General features: G+C 39.8%; 1 protein-coding gene across 1 annotated transcript in view; it reads right to left on the bottom strand.

The window, feature by feature from the left end:
* The window catches only part of LOC310947309 (calcium-binding protein 8-like), a gene marked incomplete at both ends in the record, with an annotated part of 72,103 nt that overhangs the window by 2,694 nt on the left and 50,258 nt on the right, over positions 1-19,151 (bottom strand). Inside the window, one exon of the mRNA XM_083914096.1 lies at positions 4,685-4,841. Within this exon, the coding sequence (XP_083770222.1) occupies positions 4,685-4,841 (157 nt within the window). The remainder of the gene's footprint in view (positions 1-4,684; positions 4,842-19,151) is intronic.

The raw sequence follows: 19,151 nt of genomic DNA, 5'->3' as shown, positions 1-19,151 counted from the left end.
GTGGCTACCCTCGATAAATTGCATTAAATCAAACAAGGTATCAGATGATTAACATCTTGGTATGGTTCTTCTAGATGACAAAGGTATTCTCTTACGGAATACCTAATGACCCCGCTGGCAAACCTGCTACAGAGCAAGAGCGCCGTATTCAGCACCCCGGCCGTAAAATGCACCCCCTTGCATTATAGGTGATATTCTGGATCAGAAGGCTGTTGTTTTGACCTATAGGAGTAGTTTATATACAGCTAACCCACAACGGTCAGAACATTGGTTACTTACAGTCTTTCAACTATTTTAAAGAGTTTAAAATCACAAACTTGGATAGTAGCGAACACAAAACAACACCTTTTTGTATGTTCTGTGGAAATAAACTGCAGCCATAATTATAAAATGAATTAAATGGATCTTTTGAATATCAGCTATAATGCGGGGGGGGGGGGGGGGGGGGGTTGCATTTCACGGCAGGGGTGCTGAATACGGCACACCTGTCCAACAGTGCGCACAGGCGCACTCGGGTCTCAGTGGAGCGCTGCTTCGGTTTGACTCCCTCCATTATTTTTTTCCAAACAGCGTTTGTATGGGCCCCTTTTATTCCACTCTTAAGACTGCCAAAAAGCACATCTTTATTTTGCTCCATCTCGGATGTCAGAATGCCAATCTGTGTGTCGGAAAAGTTTCTTTTCTAACCAGCGTTCTTCCTCTCCGTGTTTGACCTCAGTGGGCAAGGCCTCCGAACCAGGAATATTTAAGGGCGTAACATGTTAATGATGATCGAATTCAACCGCCGCATTTATCAAGGCCCGCTCATTCGTACGCTGAGATTGGTCAGATACGAATGTTTCATAAATCACACGTGGGTATTTTCCTACGAACAATAATGCGCTCAGATCTGCGCCCGTTTCCACGCAAGATTGATAAATGAGGCCCAACGTGAGGTGACTGTTATCTAAAATGAGCTTTCAGCCGTTAAGCGATGGAGAACACTTTTGTCTTGGCTTGTGTTTGTACACAAGCTATAGTGGACAATATAGTAATTTTAACAGAATTTAACCAGGGTCAGCTGGGATCAGCCCCCCCCCCCCCGATCGTGTTGCAGTTGCAGATGATGGATGGATGGATTCAGCTAAGATGAAATATCTCCTTCAGGCTCACACTCAGTCACAGTTACTCACAATCACACCATGAAGCCATACAACCACCATAGTTTGGAGACATTTCTCTACTCAGTTTCATCCTACAGGCCTCGGAATTGAACCCAGGGATCTCCCAGTCACAAGCCACTTCTCTAACTCTGAGTCCACTGCTGCTCTGACAAACATCTACTAATATACTGAGCCACTGAATCTGTTATTGAGTCCTAAACCACTCAATAACAGGAGCCAAATCATCTGTGATGATATTATGTAACTGGTTTCAAACTTTTTAAAGAATGCACTAGGGTTTCATATAATTTTTAGTGCAGCTGCTTTGAATTTCAAGTATCAACTATGGTTGTATAAGTCAGGGTGAGTTGACCAGGGTGTCAATGGAGAGAGCATGTGTTCAGCTGCTAGCTGGACTGTAAAGATGGGAGGAGAGTTGTGGTCTAGACGTTAGTTCTCAGTCCAGCCGCCTGAACCTGCTGTCAACCTCATAAAACACACTACTCAGCCGCCAAAGTAACTACACCACTGCCAAAGATCCACAAAGGATTTTCTTCACTGGAACTGTGGTCATAGAGTAATGAGGCTGCTGGCTTATCGCTGTCTACATTGGCTTCTGCTTCAAAACCTATATGTGAAATCATTCCAGTGTTACCTGATAAATAAGTTGTGTAAAAAGTGTACAGGTTACAGGCCAATCAACTCTTCCTGAGACCAGGAAGAAAAAAGGTTTATATATATATATATATATAATTATTATTATTTTACATAACTTAGGATGTACTGTAGGAATATCAGAAATATTTTTTTGTCCCTTGTGGATGTGAATCTTTTTCACAAAAAGTACAGTACATTTAAACTATAATTAATAAATAAACTTTTAAGAAAGGTAATGTTTAAGGTATGTGTGTACTTTGAGCTGGTTGTGTGCAAGAAAAATATACTTTATAATACTTTATTTAATCTAAATCTTCTCTGCTTCACTCAGTGCTCCGTTTCTTGAGTGATGGGATATGGTTGAAAATGTGCATTTTGAAAGGTCTAAAATTGACACGCGTTTCTAAAATCTTAATAAATAAATAAATCCAATACAACATTCCAATGCAGAACAGAAACAATATACCTTTAGAAATTCGATCACTCATATTACACTCTTTTTAAAGAGATTTGCTGCAATTCCCCCCGTTTTGAAAAGACACAAGATGTGTTCTGTTAGCCAAACCCCCTAGTTGAAATTGGAAATGTGAAATACATCACCTCTTTAATGAACAATACCGCTCCACCTCGATTCAACAAATGTCATTGCACTGTTACTGTCTATTTATTATTATTATTATCTATTCACTTTACAATCCACTGCCACTTTACATTTTTTACTCTTTGTATATTTTTTACTCTTTGTATATTTTTATTATTTTTATTATGTTGTATGTATATGCTGATTGCACTGGGTCTGAGAGGACTGTAATTTCATTTTTTGCATTTGTATGTCATACATATTGCAATTTTTGACAATAAAACTGACTTGACTTGACTTGACTCTTGTGCTCGAGAAGATTTCAATTTAGTATGTACATGAAAAAGTCAACAGTTATTCAAATGATGTAGGTGCATTTCACAAACATGCACATTATGCTACAAGGGGGGCCCTTAAATCTATGCATCTGTAAGGCAGCTGTGACATTCATGGATCAAAGTTGATTTCCACACTTGCGTCTAGCTACGAGGCACTCCCTGGACAGCTGCTACTCCAGCATGTCTCTCTGTGCTTTTATTAGTACAATTTGTTCAGCAATGAATCAGTGCCTTCTATGGATCAGTGGTTACATTCTTTATTCTGTTGTTTTTTAGCTTCACACCTTATTGATTCCAGAGCAAGGTGAAGCCAGTGGGAAATCAAGAGCCTCTATGCTACCTCATATACCAGTAAGCTGAAGCAATAAGCACCAGAGTAGCATGATAAATTGTGCTCAGTATGAATCACACCGTGACACAATGTATTGATTTGTCCATGACTGAGCACATTTTGGTGTCTCTGCGTGGCAGGTGGTTCTTATGAACCTTGAGGCTAACAGATGTGATGGTTCTGTATGATCCTGCATAAACCCAACAGAAACATCATGTTGTCATCAGTCGTCATTCCTTTAAAGAACACCAGTGTCGTTCACATAGATAAATTCCCTATAGGTCAGGCTCACAGGCAAGTGTTGTGGTAAATAGGAACATTAAGGGTTTGCCCTCTGAACATAATTTTAGCCAACAGAAGAAATAAACACAACCTTGACTAGAAAGAAAAATGTCAGCGCAATGGAATTTCACACATACAGTATGATTCATCATGAAAAAACTCTATAAATATATAACAAAGCAGGTTGGGACCCTGCCCGACCATGTTGCCTTCAAGATATGTGGGAACTGGGAACGTTATGACTCAGCCTTTCTTACACCCCAAATTCATGTGATTAATGTTGGGACAAAATGGACAGCAGTGCCTCACAGCAAGTGGGTTCCAATGACTGGGCTGGGGCCCTCCTGTGTGGAGTTTGCATGTTTGTGGACTGTGAAAATTTGATGTCTTTTTCTTAACTTGAACAGAGTGCTCTCGGTCCCTCGTAAAATCTTCTCTTACCTCAGAGAATACCAAACATTAGAAAACATTGGTAAATCCCAGAAACCCATGGTACTCACAAAATAAGAAAACAATTGTGGATATGAACAAACAAGAGAAAACTTGTTCATATATTGCTTCTTGCATGAGGCCCATTGTTTATTTGAACACATCTCTTGACCGTTGAAGCAACAAGCATCTGCTCATCTACAGCCAAACAGGTGATTGTTCACATAGTGAGCACTGTGACACTAGGCTGTCTCGTTTTCTATTCAACTATACATTTTATGTAAATTCAATTGCCCTTTTAGTCTTGTTCTCTGATCATTTCTATAAATGTTGTTCTGTCAAGACCCCAAAGCACAAAAGACTCACAAGGCTGACTCACTGAATCATCAATTCTATCCAGGCGTATGAAAACAAAATAAATTGCTCAAAATGCCTTGACATAGAATTTGTTTAAATAAACTATTACATTTCCAATTTTTATAGTGAGAGAGTGAAAAAGTCCTAGAATACCCACTGCTGCTCTGATATATACCTTGGATGGCTAGTTTTGCAGAGTGAGGTCATGCATATTTCAACTGCAACTGGTCACCAGCTCACACCGGTCCCAGCCAACACCCCGCATCAATAAATCAGCAGGTGTGCGGATTCTGTTGGCTGTATTTTGATGAGAAAGCTCAAATTCTTCCTGACAGCATGGCTTACCTTCTCACCTACTACTACTACTACTACTACTACACACACACACACACACACACACACACACACACACACACACACACACACACACACACACACACACACACACACACACACACACACACACACACACACACACACAAACACACACCACAGACTGTATGTCTATGGCACACAAGCACACACAGACACACTTCAAGTCCCTGTTAGCTCAGGGACCTTCACTCACCTCCCTCAAACTCTGTCTGACAGTTCCCAGAGTTTTCCTTCAGGCTCTCTTCCTCGTTGATGATGATGTTCTCGATGTCCTTCATGGTCAGGTGGTCGCGGAAGGCGTAGAACAGGATGTGTTTCAGCTCCTCCAGGGTGATTCTCTGCATGTCAAACTGTAGGGGGAGAGAGGTGAGAGGAGAATTTCAAAAAGGACAGACCACTTTCTTTTCACATAAATAAAGTGTGTACTTCTGCAGTATTCCTGTCAGAAGAGAATATTAAACTGAACAAATACTAACTCATGTACTCGTGTGACACAACTCTTCCAATAAAACAATTCAAACAAAAGCTCTATCACGTTGTCACCCTAAGCTGTGCTGCACAAACATCTCTCCGAGGTCTGGCTGCCAACAACATGCAATAAATAATGTGCATTGTAAGTAAAGAAGAAAAGCTCAAAAGCATAAATCATCATGCATGTTCTAGTAATTCTTTACAATGCATACAGTGCAGACGTCGCCCTAATGCATTCACTTTAATCAGAGTGTTGCACAAAGTTGATGCGTTGATTAAATTGCATGCTTGAGTCAGAGCCTGAATGTGATAGACAGTTTTAGAGTTTACACAAATCAATCCAAAAGGGCAAAAACAACTCATAAAAAGACAAATACACCACAACTTGTAAAACAGAGGTTTGAAGGTTTTCCTGAGAGCAACCGCAAAGTTTCCAGAAGTCCAGAGAGACTTCCAGCCTCTTGACCTGAAGACATTGCTGGCCTTTGATCTCAACCCCTGCTTGAAACCAACTCTTCGCCTAACTCAAAAGAGGAATTTTATTTTTTTCTGTTTAACACAATATAATACAGTCAAGCCAAACAGGAATAAAAGGTTTCGGTGGCATGAAATGAGAATGTGATACAAACCTGCCCAGAATGAATTGAATATCATCAAAAAGTCCAGAATGAAAGGACTGGAGTCCTCGGAATCACTGTTGGCAGCAACACACCCTCTCATATTTACCGACTCAAAAAACACAAGTCACTTTATCAAGCTATTGATAAAATGCTCTTTGCCCAACCACCGGATGACCGGTTGATTATAAGTCATTATTTGACTTCCATGATGGTCTATAGTGATGCAAGAAAATTAGCGAATGTATCTCTCCATGGTGAAGCTGAAGGTATGACATAAACCTTTTGGACAGGTTTTAGTATGAGGGGAAATAAAAAACAAAAAGGCATTGTAAGAAATTAAGTCAAAGAGTGACAGGGATAGAGAAGTCTCTGACTACTGATGCCAGGTTTTAGAGAGACATGTGGACGCAGCAGAGAGGCCTTGGGTCGTGCTGTGCTCCCATTGTCTAAAGTACATGACAGTTCCCGCCCTCTGCCCAGTGAATGCTGGGATTGGGCGTGACCCTCTGCCTTAAACAAAATAAGTTGTACAGATGATGGATGGATATGCATAACAATGACAAGTCCACCGGGTAAAGCCTATAAGGCTGTGCCAGGCAGAGGAGTAAGATGAGTTAAGAACTCTCCAAATACTGGACTGGACCGTACTGGTCGCTGGACAGATCATTGTTTCAGTGGAGGTTCTAGACCATTACAGATGGGGGTCCAGACTGAGGCCATATGTTCCAACATTTAACCAGTTTTGACCACTTAAAAAAAATGACATGACCTTCAGGAACTCCATAGAAAAGTTTGTGATTTTGTATCAAAAACTGTGGACATTTGGAGATTTCTGTAAGAATTGCATATTTTTTACAATAGGCTGGAGAACAACCATAAAACCCCCTAAATGTCAATATACCTAGGAAAGCCATCCATCCTCTGAATGCCATGCTTCTCTAGTTTGTGTTGCCATGTGTTTTGTTACACACCTATTCAAATGTTGATAGTTTAGAGTTTATAAGGGCTTAGAACATTATGATACAAGTTTATGATGCCCATTCTCAATTATGTCACATAAATTGTTTTTTGGTTGATATGATTTTTTCCTCCAGGTCTGTAGTTTGTGCTTGTAAAGTTTCATGAGGCTGTGATTATCCAAGAGGTCACATCAGCTCCATTTATACAGTGAGATCAAGTTTCAAAAAATACTCTCATACAATGAAATGTCCACTATTGGGACTAACATCATTACACATGAATACAATTGAGCTCTTTGAATCCACAAGAGTCTCAGATTTCCAGTCAGACCCAATTTATGCAATCTAGACTGTTTAAGGACCCTAGTATGCAGAGATATTCAAAAAGACCATTTTAGAATACGCCAAAATAACACATGTGTACTGCACCCCAAACTGTCTGTGATTATCATAGAGTGTACATATTTGTAAAGGGGAACCCATTTTCATTCAGATATCTTGAGCTCAGAAGTCAAGGGTCCTCTTTGAAAATGGCCTTGCCAGTTTTCCCGCACCCAAGTTTAGCCATTTGGGGCGATATTTGGCCCCCTTTCTGAAAAGCTCCAATGGATTCCATAGGTTGTTTAATTTCATATGATGCCAATATTCACTATAGCAAGAGCAATATCACTTAAAACTGAGCCTGCCACAGCCTTTGAAATCCAGTCTAGTTAGGGACCACAGAATAAAGTCTGCTCCACATTTTGTAACAGAGTTGTCAAATCTAATCTCTGACATCAAATAACTCAATGTTGTTTTAAAAATATGATGAAAATGACAGGGCAAGATGAATGAACTTAGAGCACCTGGGTTAATCCAACAGTAGATATGGACTCATGTTATGGTTCTTAACAAGTTAGTATTACTTTTGACATATATTTTGTCTAGCTGGAAGGACTTCATAACAAGCAGCTCCAGAGTGCAGCCACGGATGGAAATTGGATGTTTTTGCTTTGAGGGACTAGTTGGTGATTAAATTGATGGAAACATAGCCTTGAGATTTCTACACATCCACAAAAACCGAGTGAAAGCAAGTGAAAAAATCTTCAATGCTACCAATTCATCATAGTAAAAATCAATTTTTCAACACATTTTGATTTGCAAATCCCAAACTGTGGAATCACTTGGCAATATTGTGATCTATGATGCACATCAACAAGAGAGAAGACTCATTATCAAAGCTAATTAATAGTTGAGGGTCAGTGTTTCATCCTTGGTTTTCCGGATCATCAATCAAAGGAGAAAGTCAATGTAAATGTTGGCAAGACAAAGCTCAATTAAAAAGGTAGATAATAGTAATTAATCACATATGTTTTAGTGAAGTGTAAGAGCAGAAGAAACCATTGTATTATATCAACCATATGTATAGTAAATGTTAATTATGTAAAGTGTTGCAGAGTGCCCCAGGTAGGACTGAGTGGTTAGGTTTATGTCAGTTGTTGCACAAAAAGTGTGGAAGATTCAAACAATTTATGAATTCTAACTCAGTTCTCAAATAATGTTACTGCTGACACATCCAGAGGTGATACTATAACCTACTATTACTGCCATTGTTACTACATTTAATGTAGGAATTACTCTTTTCTATTAACTCATTCAACTAGTATTTGTATTGGATTAAATGTTGCATATGTATTTATTTCTCTGTAAAGACCATTGTTAAAAAATGTTTAAAAATGCTATGGTTGTTGTTAGGAGGCAACCTCTAGAGGCTGTAGTAATGATTACGGGAGCAGACAAGAAAATAAGGTGACTAATGTTCCTGTCCCATGGGAGGTCCCGTGTGAAATCAGAAGTCAACGGTTATATTATATATTTTTTTCATTTTGTCCATGATGTAGTTTCGCCTGTGACTCATTTTAAGCTCATCCATGATTTGTACAAACCCGAACCAAGTTTTTTTTTTTGCCTGAGCCTAACCACGTAGTTTTGTTGCCTAAGACTGAAGTGGTTCCATTTCACAACATTAAATTGTTTCGTGTTACAAAACGGCAACCATGCGGAGGTTTCACAAAAGAAAAGTCTTGCCATTGCCCAATTCTGTCATTTGTACGTGCTGAATATATTGATCTTTCTTAGTGGACCGGTACAGTAAGGATTAAACATGCAGTACTGAGGCTCAAGGATAAGGCTTTTAACAGCTATAAATGAATTAGCCTTAACATTCATAGTCATGCATTACTCACACTTCATAAAATTTAGAAGCTATGATGAAGTTTGATTGAAAAGCGAACAGAGACCTTTCTGTCCTTGTCAAACTTAATGAAAGCAGCACAGGCTTATCTCACAAGAGGAACAGTGAGGGACTCAGTATTCATGTGGAGGTGTTCTATGCTAATGAGCTGCAGCACACTTTAGATAACAATCATCATTGTGTCCACAGACCACAACATTCAAAACCAGCAACATGCACGCAAACTGACATGTGCTGTGTATGTATAATTGTCCATCTTATGTCATCCACCATGTGCAACAGCATAAAAGAACAGATTTTCTTTTTTTTGTTTTAGAAACAGATTAAATGTCCCACAGACAATGGGATTTTGTATTTCTCCTCTCGTCTCCCTCTGGGGAAAAAAGAAAGAATGAAACTCTAACACATCCCAAACAGGCAGATCCACCTGGAGCGATCCTGCAGCATTTGCCATTAAAAGTTACAGCCAGCTCTTGTGTCACTCACAAGTCAGCAGCCTAATTGTGTTTAGTCGACCTTCGCACAACCTTGCTGCTCCCTAATGATCCCATCACCGGACATCAAGAGACTGCCCTAGCTTCATTTTCCAGGGAAAAGAGGGAAGAGCCCGAGGATAGATTCATTCACTGGGCACTCCAATGGCAGATAAGAAAAAGCCCTTTTATTTCCTCTTTCCACATCCCGCCGACTTCCTCGGACTACTCACATTCAAGCATGGAGTGACCTTTATGGGAGAAATTGGTGAAAGAAAGGGAAGTAGAAAAGGATGATTCCTGTGGACCTGAAACGAGTAAGATAACATGATCTTTAGTAGGACACGCAGTATTGTGTGACCTACAGTTTTATATTGAACCCCATGCGCAGAGAGGAAACCTTCAGTAGTCTTCTTTGTCACACAGTCTTCACAAAAGTTCATTCTGAAGTGTGATCACAGGGGCTTTTAGTGGAGACTGAAAAAGTTGTAAATGTCACATACTGCAATGGTAAAAAGAAAAAAATCCCAGACAGAGAGACAGAAATGATGAGAGAGATTCACATTGTTGCTAATATATCTCTTCTCTGAACTGATTTAATCATTAATGTGTATTAAAAAAGAGTTTCCACAACATCAACAAGATACAGAAGGCTTCAACTCTAATCTATGCTATCTGCGACACCCCTGGTCTGATGTTGATGAAACTAAATGTGATAAGTCATTTTTATTTTTTTATTATTATCAAGTATATCTTCAGAGAGCCCCAATGGAAGCATTCGCCCTCCCTTGGGTGAACATATCATGGTATCAAATCAACAAAAGAATCCATTGGTACAAACCATGACATGCTAGCTTGTTGAGAAGAGGGCTAAATAACCTCCAAAGTCAGATTAAATTTTGTTGAGGGAAAAACTGGCATGGCCATTTTCAAAGGGGACCTCACAACGACACAGAGAGGTGTCAAAACAAGCAGGGATACTGCAATATTCATATAAGATGATGGTAGTAGCCATTTCATTGTAGTGAGACCATTTTTTGATGTATACCAGTTTTATTTGGCATCTAACACTCACCCATGGATCTGGGTGATGGGACATCACAGAATGTAATACATTGTATGTACAATAATGGTAAATATTCTTCAATTAAGTAATTTGTTCAGGAAAGCAGCCTACTTAGTACCTATCTTAATTTGTGATTTTTTCACCTCTGACAACAGTATCGGCTTCAAGAATCAACCCATATCAGTCGGGCCATAGCACAAATAACACAACTGTATCATTTTCAACAACAACACCAGCAGTTTGTAACAGTTGGCGATAAGGATGGTTGGTCCACTTCAGGCTTAAAACATCTGAGTGAATTGACAAAATGATTGTTACTGGATTTTTAATGACAAAACTGATAAATACCCAGTTTTGGTTACAATATGAGTTGAATCTTACAAAAATCAAAAATAATATTGCATTGGCTTAACCTACACCCTATTAACAGACTGTCGCCATGGTACTAATAATACCAGAATACAAGCTTTCATTGACAGATGGACTGTTTCATCTGTGTTTAATATTGTGTTCTTATACTATTCTTTTATCTTTATCTCTTTGTTAGGCTCTGTCTGTGCCTCTGAATCCTAAACACACTATCAACTTAAATAACCTCTTCACCCCAAGAAAATTCAATAAAACTATAATTTCCAAAATAATAATAAAGCTCGATCTAAAGAGATGCAATGAGGTTGATTTTCTCACCCTGGCAGTAACACTGTCCTTGGATTAAACCATAAACTTTTTAGATTTTACTCAATAGATTTTGTGTCTGTTACTCACACTGCAAAGAGACTCAGGGGTTGAAGATGAGGAAGGAGAGTCACCCTAAAGAGAAAGCTGTGTGCTTCTGTGCACTCGTAAATGAGCCGTGTTCAGCTCCTCACACACGCAGGCGGTGAGAAGTTGCCATGAGCCAGCACCCATCCATCTGCTGAGTTCAGCCTTTTGTATTATGGCCAAATTACACAGCTACAGATATTCTCTTCACACACTGTAGAATTATCCAATTATATGAATTTGCTAATCTTCATTTTTAACGGCATGGGCTGGCATGGGCTGGCAAGTATTGTATTTAGTTTTTAAAAGGCGGAAATATGAATGCCTTTGAAACACGCTGCAGCTGAGGACAAGTTTGTGCTCGAAGGTCAGTAGATTTGTATGCAGTATAATGTCTTAAGCCACAGATGCACAGCTACAGCCAAGTAATACTCTTTGACATTAAAGTGGCAGATTTAACAGAGTCTGAAGTTGATTTTGGAAAAGTGTGACGTGGTGTTTGGCAGGGATCTGAGTGCACTCCAGTTTCTATCACTGTTAATTTATTTTTTTGCGAGGCATCCTCACAGTAACACAAACTTATAATATAATCTTTTTATGTTGTCAATGTGTTTGAATGGAAAGAGACCACAGCTCTGAAGTAGACAAGAGGATTGCATACAAGCTTGACAGCCAAGGGAAACAGAACAATAAGGGTGTTACAGAAAGAGTAACAGAAATCTTATATTTTCTCAACAAAGGTTTGTAAATAAAAAAAAACCCATCTACAAATTTAAATGATCAAAGACACCTGATAAGACCTCTGGAGCCGTTCGAAAAGTGTCAAATCCTGTGAGTCAGTATCAGTCAAATCAGTAAGTCTCAAAGGCGATAGTGCTGACAACATTAAGATGAGATTTAGGGTATGTCCACACGATCTAAAACAACCTTTTTTTCTCTACATCGTTCTTAAAAAGTTTTCTGTCCATGCAGGCTCGGCTCAAGAAATATCTGCATCCACACGAAACCAGTGAAACCGGCTAAAAACGTTGTAATACACATGCCAGGCCTGGATGTGGCGCTGTTACTGCCACAGAAATAAACCAACAAAGTAGAAGAAGAGATGGGGAGACGCTGTGTAGAACACAAACTCGGGAGAGTTTTCTCGCCAAGACGTTTTCACCGTCCAGGCGACAACGCCGCAGGGGGCGTTCTCAAATATTCTCACTCTGGGACCTGGTTACAAAAAAGGCAGTTTTCAGGCTCTGATAACGCCGGCTGTGTGTGGATGGTCGGCCAAAACGATACTAATGTTGTGCCGTTACAGGAAAACGCGCCATCGTGTGGACAGGCCCTTAGATGTGACACCCCGTCTATGGATTGCACTACATTGTAAGAAGATGGACACTATATATGTGGTATAGGAAAAAATCAATTTGGAGAAAAGAAACATCTTATCAGAGCAAGTGGATTTGTCATCCAGGAAAGGAAGACAGTTCTCTTCCCTCTGAACAAAATTGCATCCTCTTGCACTCCAGGAAGTAGCAGCTGTCAATTTAACAATTTAAACATTTTCTTTAGATTCTGTGCAGACCTGCTTGCATCACCATCCACTGAGGATACAACAGTTAAAGCCGTCCACTGAATGTCTACATAAAGTTAAATGGGAGGTTCTACTGTACCGATCACAACTTACAGTGAAAGTTAACAAGCTGAGCCTTTGACAGCTATAAGCCAGTAAGCACTGACCCCATCAGCTGCTTTGAGTTGTAAAGTCATGACTCGCCATTCCTTGATTCCATCTAACAATCTCTGAGCTATCACCTCTCACAACATCCCTCTTAGAAACCTTTCAGCTGCTTACGGCTGGCAATATTTATTGCCGGAACATTTATTATTTACAAAGCAGTCTCCTGCAATATTCACAGAACCTTAATCTGCTCTACAGTTTTCCCATGACGACACTTCTGTCTCAAGAATATACATGTTCCCTGACTCTTATTGTCTTGACCTAGCTTTTTGATTAGTCTACACTTCCTACATTTAAAGTCTATGTATTTGTACACTGTGTAGTCTGTTGTCAACACGGTGTACAAATCCGTTCCTCTTCATCGGGATGTGCTGTAGCTCTTATGCCCAGTTTATACCAAAGATACGCTACGAGACAAGTTGAAACTTGCAACTACTTGCAACCTGCAGGTCTGCAACGTTCTGAAACCTGCCAGTTCACACCAGTGAGAGGAGACAGTATATCATCTCCATAGCAACGCCTCTGTACTTCTGTTCTAACCTCTGACTTGACAGGGTTTTTTTTGCTGGATATAATTTGTTGCATCATAAAATATAAATGAGGACAGAGATAGTGAGATACTCGCTACATCCACATTTCTTATAGTGGTGAAACCGTGAAAGTACCGTTTTATTTCCCTGATTCACTGTTTTGTTCTGGATTACGGCACTCATTCTCCTTATTCCTGGTATTTCTCACTAGATCCTCCTTCTCTCCGTCTCTTTCTCCCTCTCTGCCATTTCAACCAGCTGACAGTTTGTAATTGACTTCTCCAGCGGACTTTTAAGACTTTGACTTAATTGGCTGTTGAAAGATGACGTGTCTCATTTTCTGCTGGCAATTTGTCAAGCTGATTCACAAAGCTGATTCACAACGACAACTGGTTTGAGGTCAGACGAGACGGGTCAGTTCACATTGCAACATTCTAAAATAGTTTCATCTCATCGCAAACCTTTGGTCTGACCTGGGCTTTACACCATGCTACCACAATGGAGCTCTTTAGGTTGTTACGGTCTATCTGCATCAGTGTCAACAAAACACTTTCCAAATTCCAGCACATTTCACAACACCTGCATTAACCTGAACATGTATCTAACCTGGAACTAACAACAACTGACAATTAAATGTCTGCAAATCACACACTACAAATGTGCAGTGTGACTATTTCTACAGACTTTTCAAAAGAAATGCCAGGTAATGAGGCTAAGCGTAGTATAGTCATCATGTCCTCCCCTATCCGTGCTTAATGCCCGGGTCCATGGACACTTTCCTTGTTAAAATGAATGCTCAGCATCTTTATCGATCTCTGCTTATCCATCCCCCCTGAAAGGCCCTGGGCCTTCAGGAGAAATTTATGTCTCCATTACCACTGCGTCACCCAGCGATCAAAGGGCAGAAGATAAATTGAGAAAAGCGAAAACATAACTAGCACCACAAGAGTCACAAAAAAAAATTAAATTCAGGCGCATATCTCGAACCAGTCACCGGAGAGTTGGAAGTGACAGAAACATTGGCCACATGAGGCATTGATGAAAATTGACTTGTACTTTGATTATTATAGACAAAACGATTACACATTCAGGCCCTGAGGAAAACAGCCAGACCTCTCTGTTGAGGTCTCTCTCTCTCTTCTGTGCTTCAGTCAACGCTTTGATGTAGTCACCCTGTGATCATGCAGTCAATCACACTGAAAAAAATAACAGACGTAGCTTCTGTGTATTAAAAGTGAAGTAAGTCTCTACTTCTCAACTGAGAAACATTTTCCTCATGAGTTTATGATCTCAATCGCAAGTTTCAAGTCTTCTTCAATACAGCATGATGTTCATTTTCTAAATTAATATTCCATTTCGAGTAAAATACATGACAAATCAGGGTATGCGTTAGGGTGGGACTTCATGGTGAGCTGTCAATCAAGATGGAGGCTTAACAATACTGGCCAGTTGAAAAAAGTACCATTGAATCGACAGTTGCGTTATGGTCCCTCCTAGCTCCGACTTCTTTTCCAAATATGGTCACTTGTGGCTCCAAAAACGGAGATGGTAAAAGCCAAATGCCAATCTCCTGGCTTCAAAACGGTAGTCTGCAAACCAATGGGTGACATCAAAGTGGCTACAACCATTAATTTTTTTTACAGTTTATGGTCACACACAAATTTGGCCTTAACTATATCCAATGAAAATCAAGTTTTTAACTTTGTTAAAATGTCTATGGTGTTTTTTCAATGTTCTACAAGACATATCATAGGCGAAGTGAGCGGTCTGCATTTCTGCTTTGAAACTGCAGCGTAATCAATGACACATTCAGACAGCAAGGGTTTCATACATCACATCCCTAAGGAGGCAATCCCGTCAAATTGTGGCTGGAGCATTCCATAGCGTAACTATGGCAGCGGGGGTGGGCATTGAGGCCAGATCCAGAATTTCTCAATGAGAGAGACGGTTATGTGTGCTTCCCGCCCCTTTTCTGTGTTGTTTTTTTTACTGTTTTTGTGGGAAAATAATGCCAAACAAAATATTAATCATGGCACAGAATTTTACATAGTTAAATGTGTGAACCCTTGAGGGAAATCTCATTTGAGTGAAAGAACATACGGCAATACTCTTTACTTTAAAATGCTCGCTCAGATTCACTTTTCATTTGCTGCAAGCACAGTGACAAAGTCAGTTACAGCATTAAATTAAAAGGATAGAAGTCTTTAGATGGCTTAACTTGGAGGAAAGCAAGTAATGATGGGGAAACTGCCTAAAGCCACTGAGCAAGCTATCAATTGCCAATTACTGTTCGTATGCTTAATCAAGGAGAAATTACTCCCATTAACCCCTGGAGTGGAGCGGGTGGAAGGCTCTGCTTGAGGTTCACGGCCCTCATTAGTGGGATTCAGCGGATCTATACACCCTGCTTCATGTAATTCATTGCCTCTACTGAAGAAGAACGAGGGCTGGTGGGAGAGAAGACGATTGAGGTGGTAAATAGAAAGATGAGTCGAGGACATCAAAGACACAGAGGGCTGAAGAGGTGGAGGGAAATGTGGAAGACCAAATGAATTCTAAGCACAATTTTACTTGGAGGTTTAGCATTGGATTGCAGCTTGATTCAAACCTTTAGAGTATTCAGAACACGGTTTAATTAAGCCCAAAGGGAAGCAGCAGCTTTGTCAACAGGACCCAGCCTGGAACCAATGACATGCCATATTTCTCATTTTAGGTCGTCAAAACTTTTTACCCAAACCTAATTAAAGCCTAGTCGCACCCAGGCTCGTCAGATCGGATTGGCTGCAGAACAGGATGGAGGCATCAAACACCAATCTCTAAAAGTAAGATCCTTCACCTTTGTACTTCTTTTCTCTTAAACTTTCAAAACTTGGATGACGACTTCTCATTTTCCCTTTCTAACCAAAGGCCTAAACCACAACTTCCACCATGGCATGCAGAGGAAAGCAAAGAGAAGTGCATTCCACCTGCTGACTCGCATATCTGAAATTAAAATAATCTTCACAGAAACTACACATTAGGTGCTCTGTTTTAGAATGCTGTCTGCAGCCCGATAAGACTTTGAAGTACAGCTTGGTTAAGACAATGGACACCGCACTATGAAATGATGCACGACAAACATGCCTATGTCTTTTAGTATTACATTTAGTTAACAAATTAGCTTCTCCATCCATCTAGGATTCAACACTGTGATTACTTAGTAGATATAAAAAAGAAGCACCCCCCAATAGGTAATAATCTCACTATGTCAGTATAATGTATGAGGCATTTATTCTGATTGACAGATGCACCATTTAAATTCTGGGCACTGAAGAGCACAAATAATCCTACAGTGTGTGTGTGTGTGTTTGTGTGTGTGTGTGTGTGTGTTTGTGTGTGTGTGTGTGTGTGTGTGTGTGTGTGTATGTGTGTGTGTGTGTGTGTGTGTGTGTTTTAAACGAGTAATGTGTTACTGACACTTCTCAGAGCTGTGGCCTGCGTGTGAAAGAGCTGTAATGTAGTGAATCACTGAGGTAGCCAAGCTGACTCACATGTAATTAAAGCTACATGGAACATAAGGAGGAGGGGTAGGGACAAAAATGTCACATACTGTGCGTGAGTGTATGTGAGAAAAGGCTCTTCTAAAGCATGCAGAGAGGCTTCATATTATACAGAGAGCAGGCAACGGGAAAAAAACAGATAGCTTTCACTTGTCAGGAGGCCTGAGGTGTGTGCTGCTGCTGATGCTGCTGCTTCTCCACAAGCGGCAGAACTTCAAACAGCACCGTCCATGTTTTCTCAGCGTTGGGAGAAGGAGAGCGATCAGCCTGACTCAACCCACAAGGCTGATTGGTACAGTCTGTCCTGCTCAGCACTCTCATCACACACTCAGTGCATTTTCAGTCACACTGCATTCTGGATAATAGCTCAAATTGTTAAGGTTTTAATCCTAATCTTACTGTGCAATGTATATATTCTTGTATATATTATTCATTTGTCCTTTTGCAACCACAGGTGACATTCCTCCTGCAGTAACCTGTCATCATTGGATCATATAACTTTGATATCTGGTCAGTTAATCTGTACAAATGACTTGGTACTTTATGTTAGTAGAAACATAATCCATTGGATTAAAGAAAAATTAATCTATTCTGAATACTTTTGGATTGCTTTAAAGCTGAGGTCAGTATTTTTACTGAAACCATCACTATAGCCTGACAGCACAGGTCAGACGATCTATGTAACTACCTATATTTTCAGTTCCTGTCTGCACCCAGAGTCCTCTCTGTGTGCTCCTCATGGTATCTGCTAGATTCCAACACGGCCAAAGAAAAACAGCCTCAATGACTGCTCTGAACTCCCATCAAACTTTGTTACGTATTGCGTATATCTTGCATAAAGTGTTTTCAGAAACATATTTTAGTGTACAATTTAGCTGTAAACTGTGACCAAGTTCAAACAAAACCAAGCCCTGCCCACCAGCTCACCGGCCGGACAAACTTTGGGCCAGCAAAAACAACTAGATTTGTTACTGACCAGCGTTCTGGTATTTATACATGTCCAGTCCTGAGCAAACTATCACAGGTTTGTTGTGAGCCTTGTATATGACCAAGCATTAAATTGATGTACATAGTTTTGATGAAAATGGGGATGAATCAGTCCACTCCTTTTTTTAAAGCGATAACCCTCTAATCCTTGCAAAAAATAAAACTGCCTCTGCAGCACAAAATAATGAAGCATAGGACTGGAACCTGCTGTCAGAAATGATAATCATGATGAAAATAAAATTGCAGCTGAAACTGATTTTTTTTCTTTTAATTTTGAAAGGAAACTATAAATCTACTTTAGAAAACTGAGAAAAACTAAACTGGACTAGCTAAACTACTTAAAAATGTACTGTTAGCACTGTAAAACTCATCTTCAGGTCATCATGAGAACAGTTTTCTCTCATGGTGAGTGAAGACCCTAATCTGACTGAAGACTCTGGCCAGGGATCAAAATGATGCCCTTTTCTGGCATAATAGCACTGTTATAGGCTTGGTGAGATAGAGACAAATGGAATCATTTTCACTTTGATAACCCTCCATATTTCACCATCCAACCTCTGAGCTGGAATCTGAGGATGAACACACTGGCTGTTTGAATGAGAGTGATTAGGTATATGGTAGAGAAGGGAAGACATGGGTGTGTGGGTGTTGATTAACGGTCTGCAATGTCATGTCTCTGTGCCACCTTCATTGCTATTCAAGGCCATGCCTGGCAAAGGGAATATGATTCTCCTCCTTCCTTTTCTGCCTTTCCAGCATGCATGTAAGATGCCCTTATAGTGTGGCCGTGGTGGCCTTGAATCCATCAGTCACCCAGCAGCTACTTGTCAGAGGAGTACTGGCTCTGATTACATTACATTACCTTGCCTGGAGCAGGACTAGTTTTCATTTGAGCATTTAGCATTTTAATTTTGAGAAACTTCAATGATGACTACATTGCTGGAGTATGAAAAAAGATGATAATTGTGGACATTTAATCACAAATATAATTGGATTTCAAATAGGCATATCCAAATACTGTCACATCTTTTACTAATTTAAAGAGAAAAAGGAGTTATTTCAGTGTAACCCTGTTGTGATACTAGGAGATGGAAATGATGTCCAAGGAAGTGCAGGGAGTATTACAACCCCAATTCACATGAAGTTTGGGCGTTGTGAAAGAAGTAAATAAAAACAGAATACAATGCTTTGCAAATCCTTTATAACTTCTTTTCAATTTAACACACAACAAATACAAGATATTTAATGTTCAAACTGATAACCTTTTTTCTTTCTTTGCAAATATTTACTC

The sequence above is a fragment of the Echiichthys vipera genome, assembly GCF_963691815.1.
Source record: "Echiichthys vipera genome assembly, chromosome: 5".
In the NCBI taxonomy this organism is placed as follows: Eukaryota; Metazoa; Chordata; class Actinopteri; order Perciformes; family Trachinidae; genus Echiichthys; species Echiichthys vipera.
Note: the sequence above shows the minus strand (reverse complement) of the source record. Positions and strands in the feature narration are given on the sequence as shown.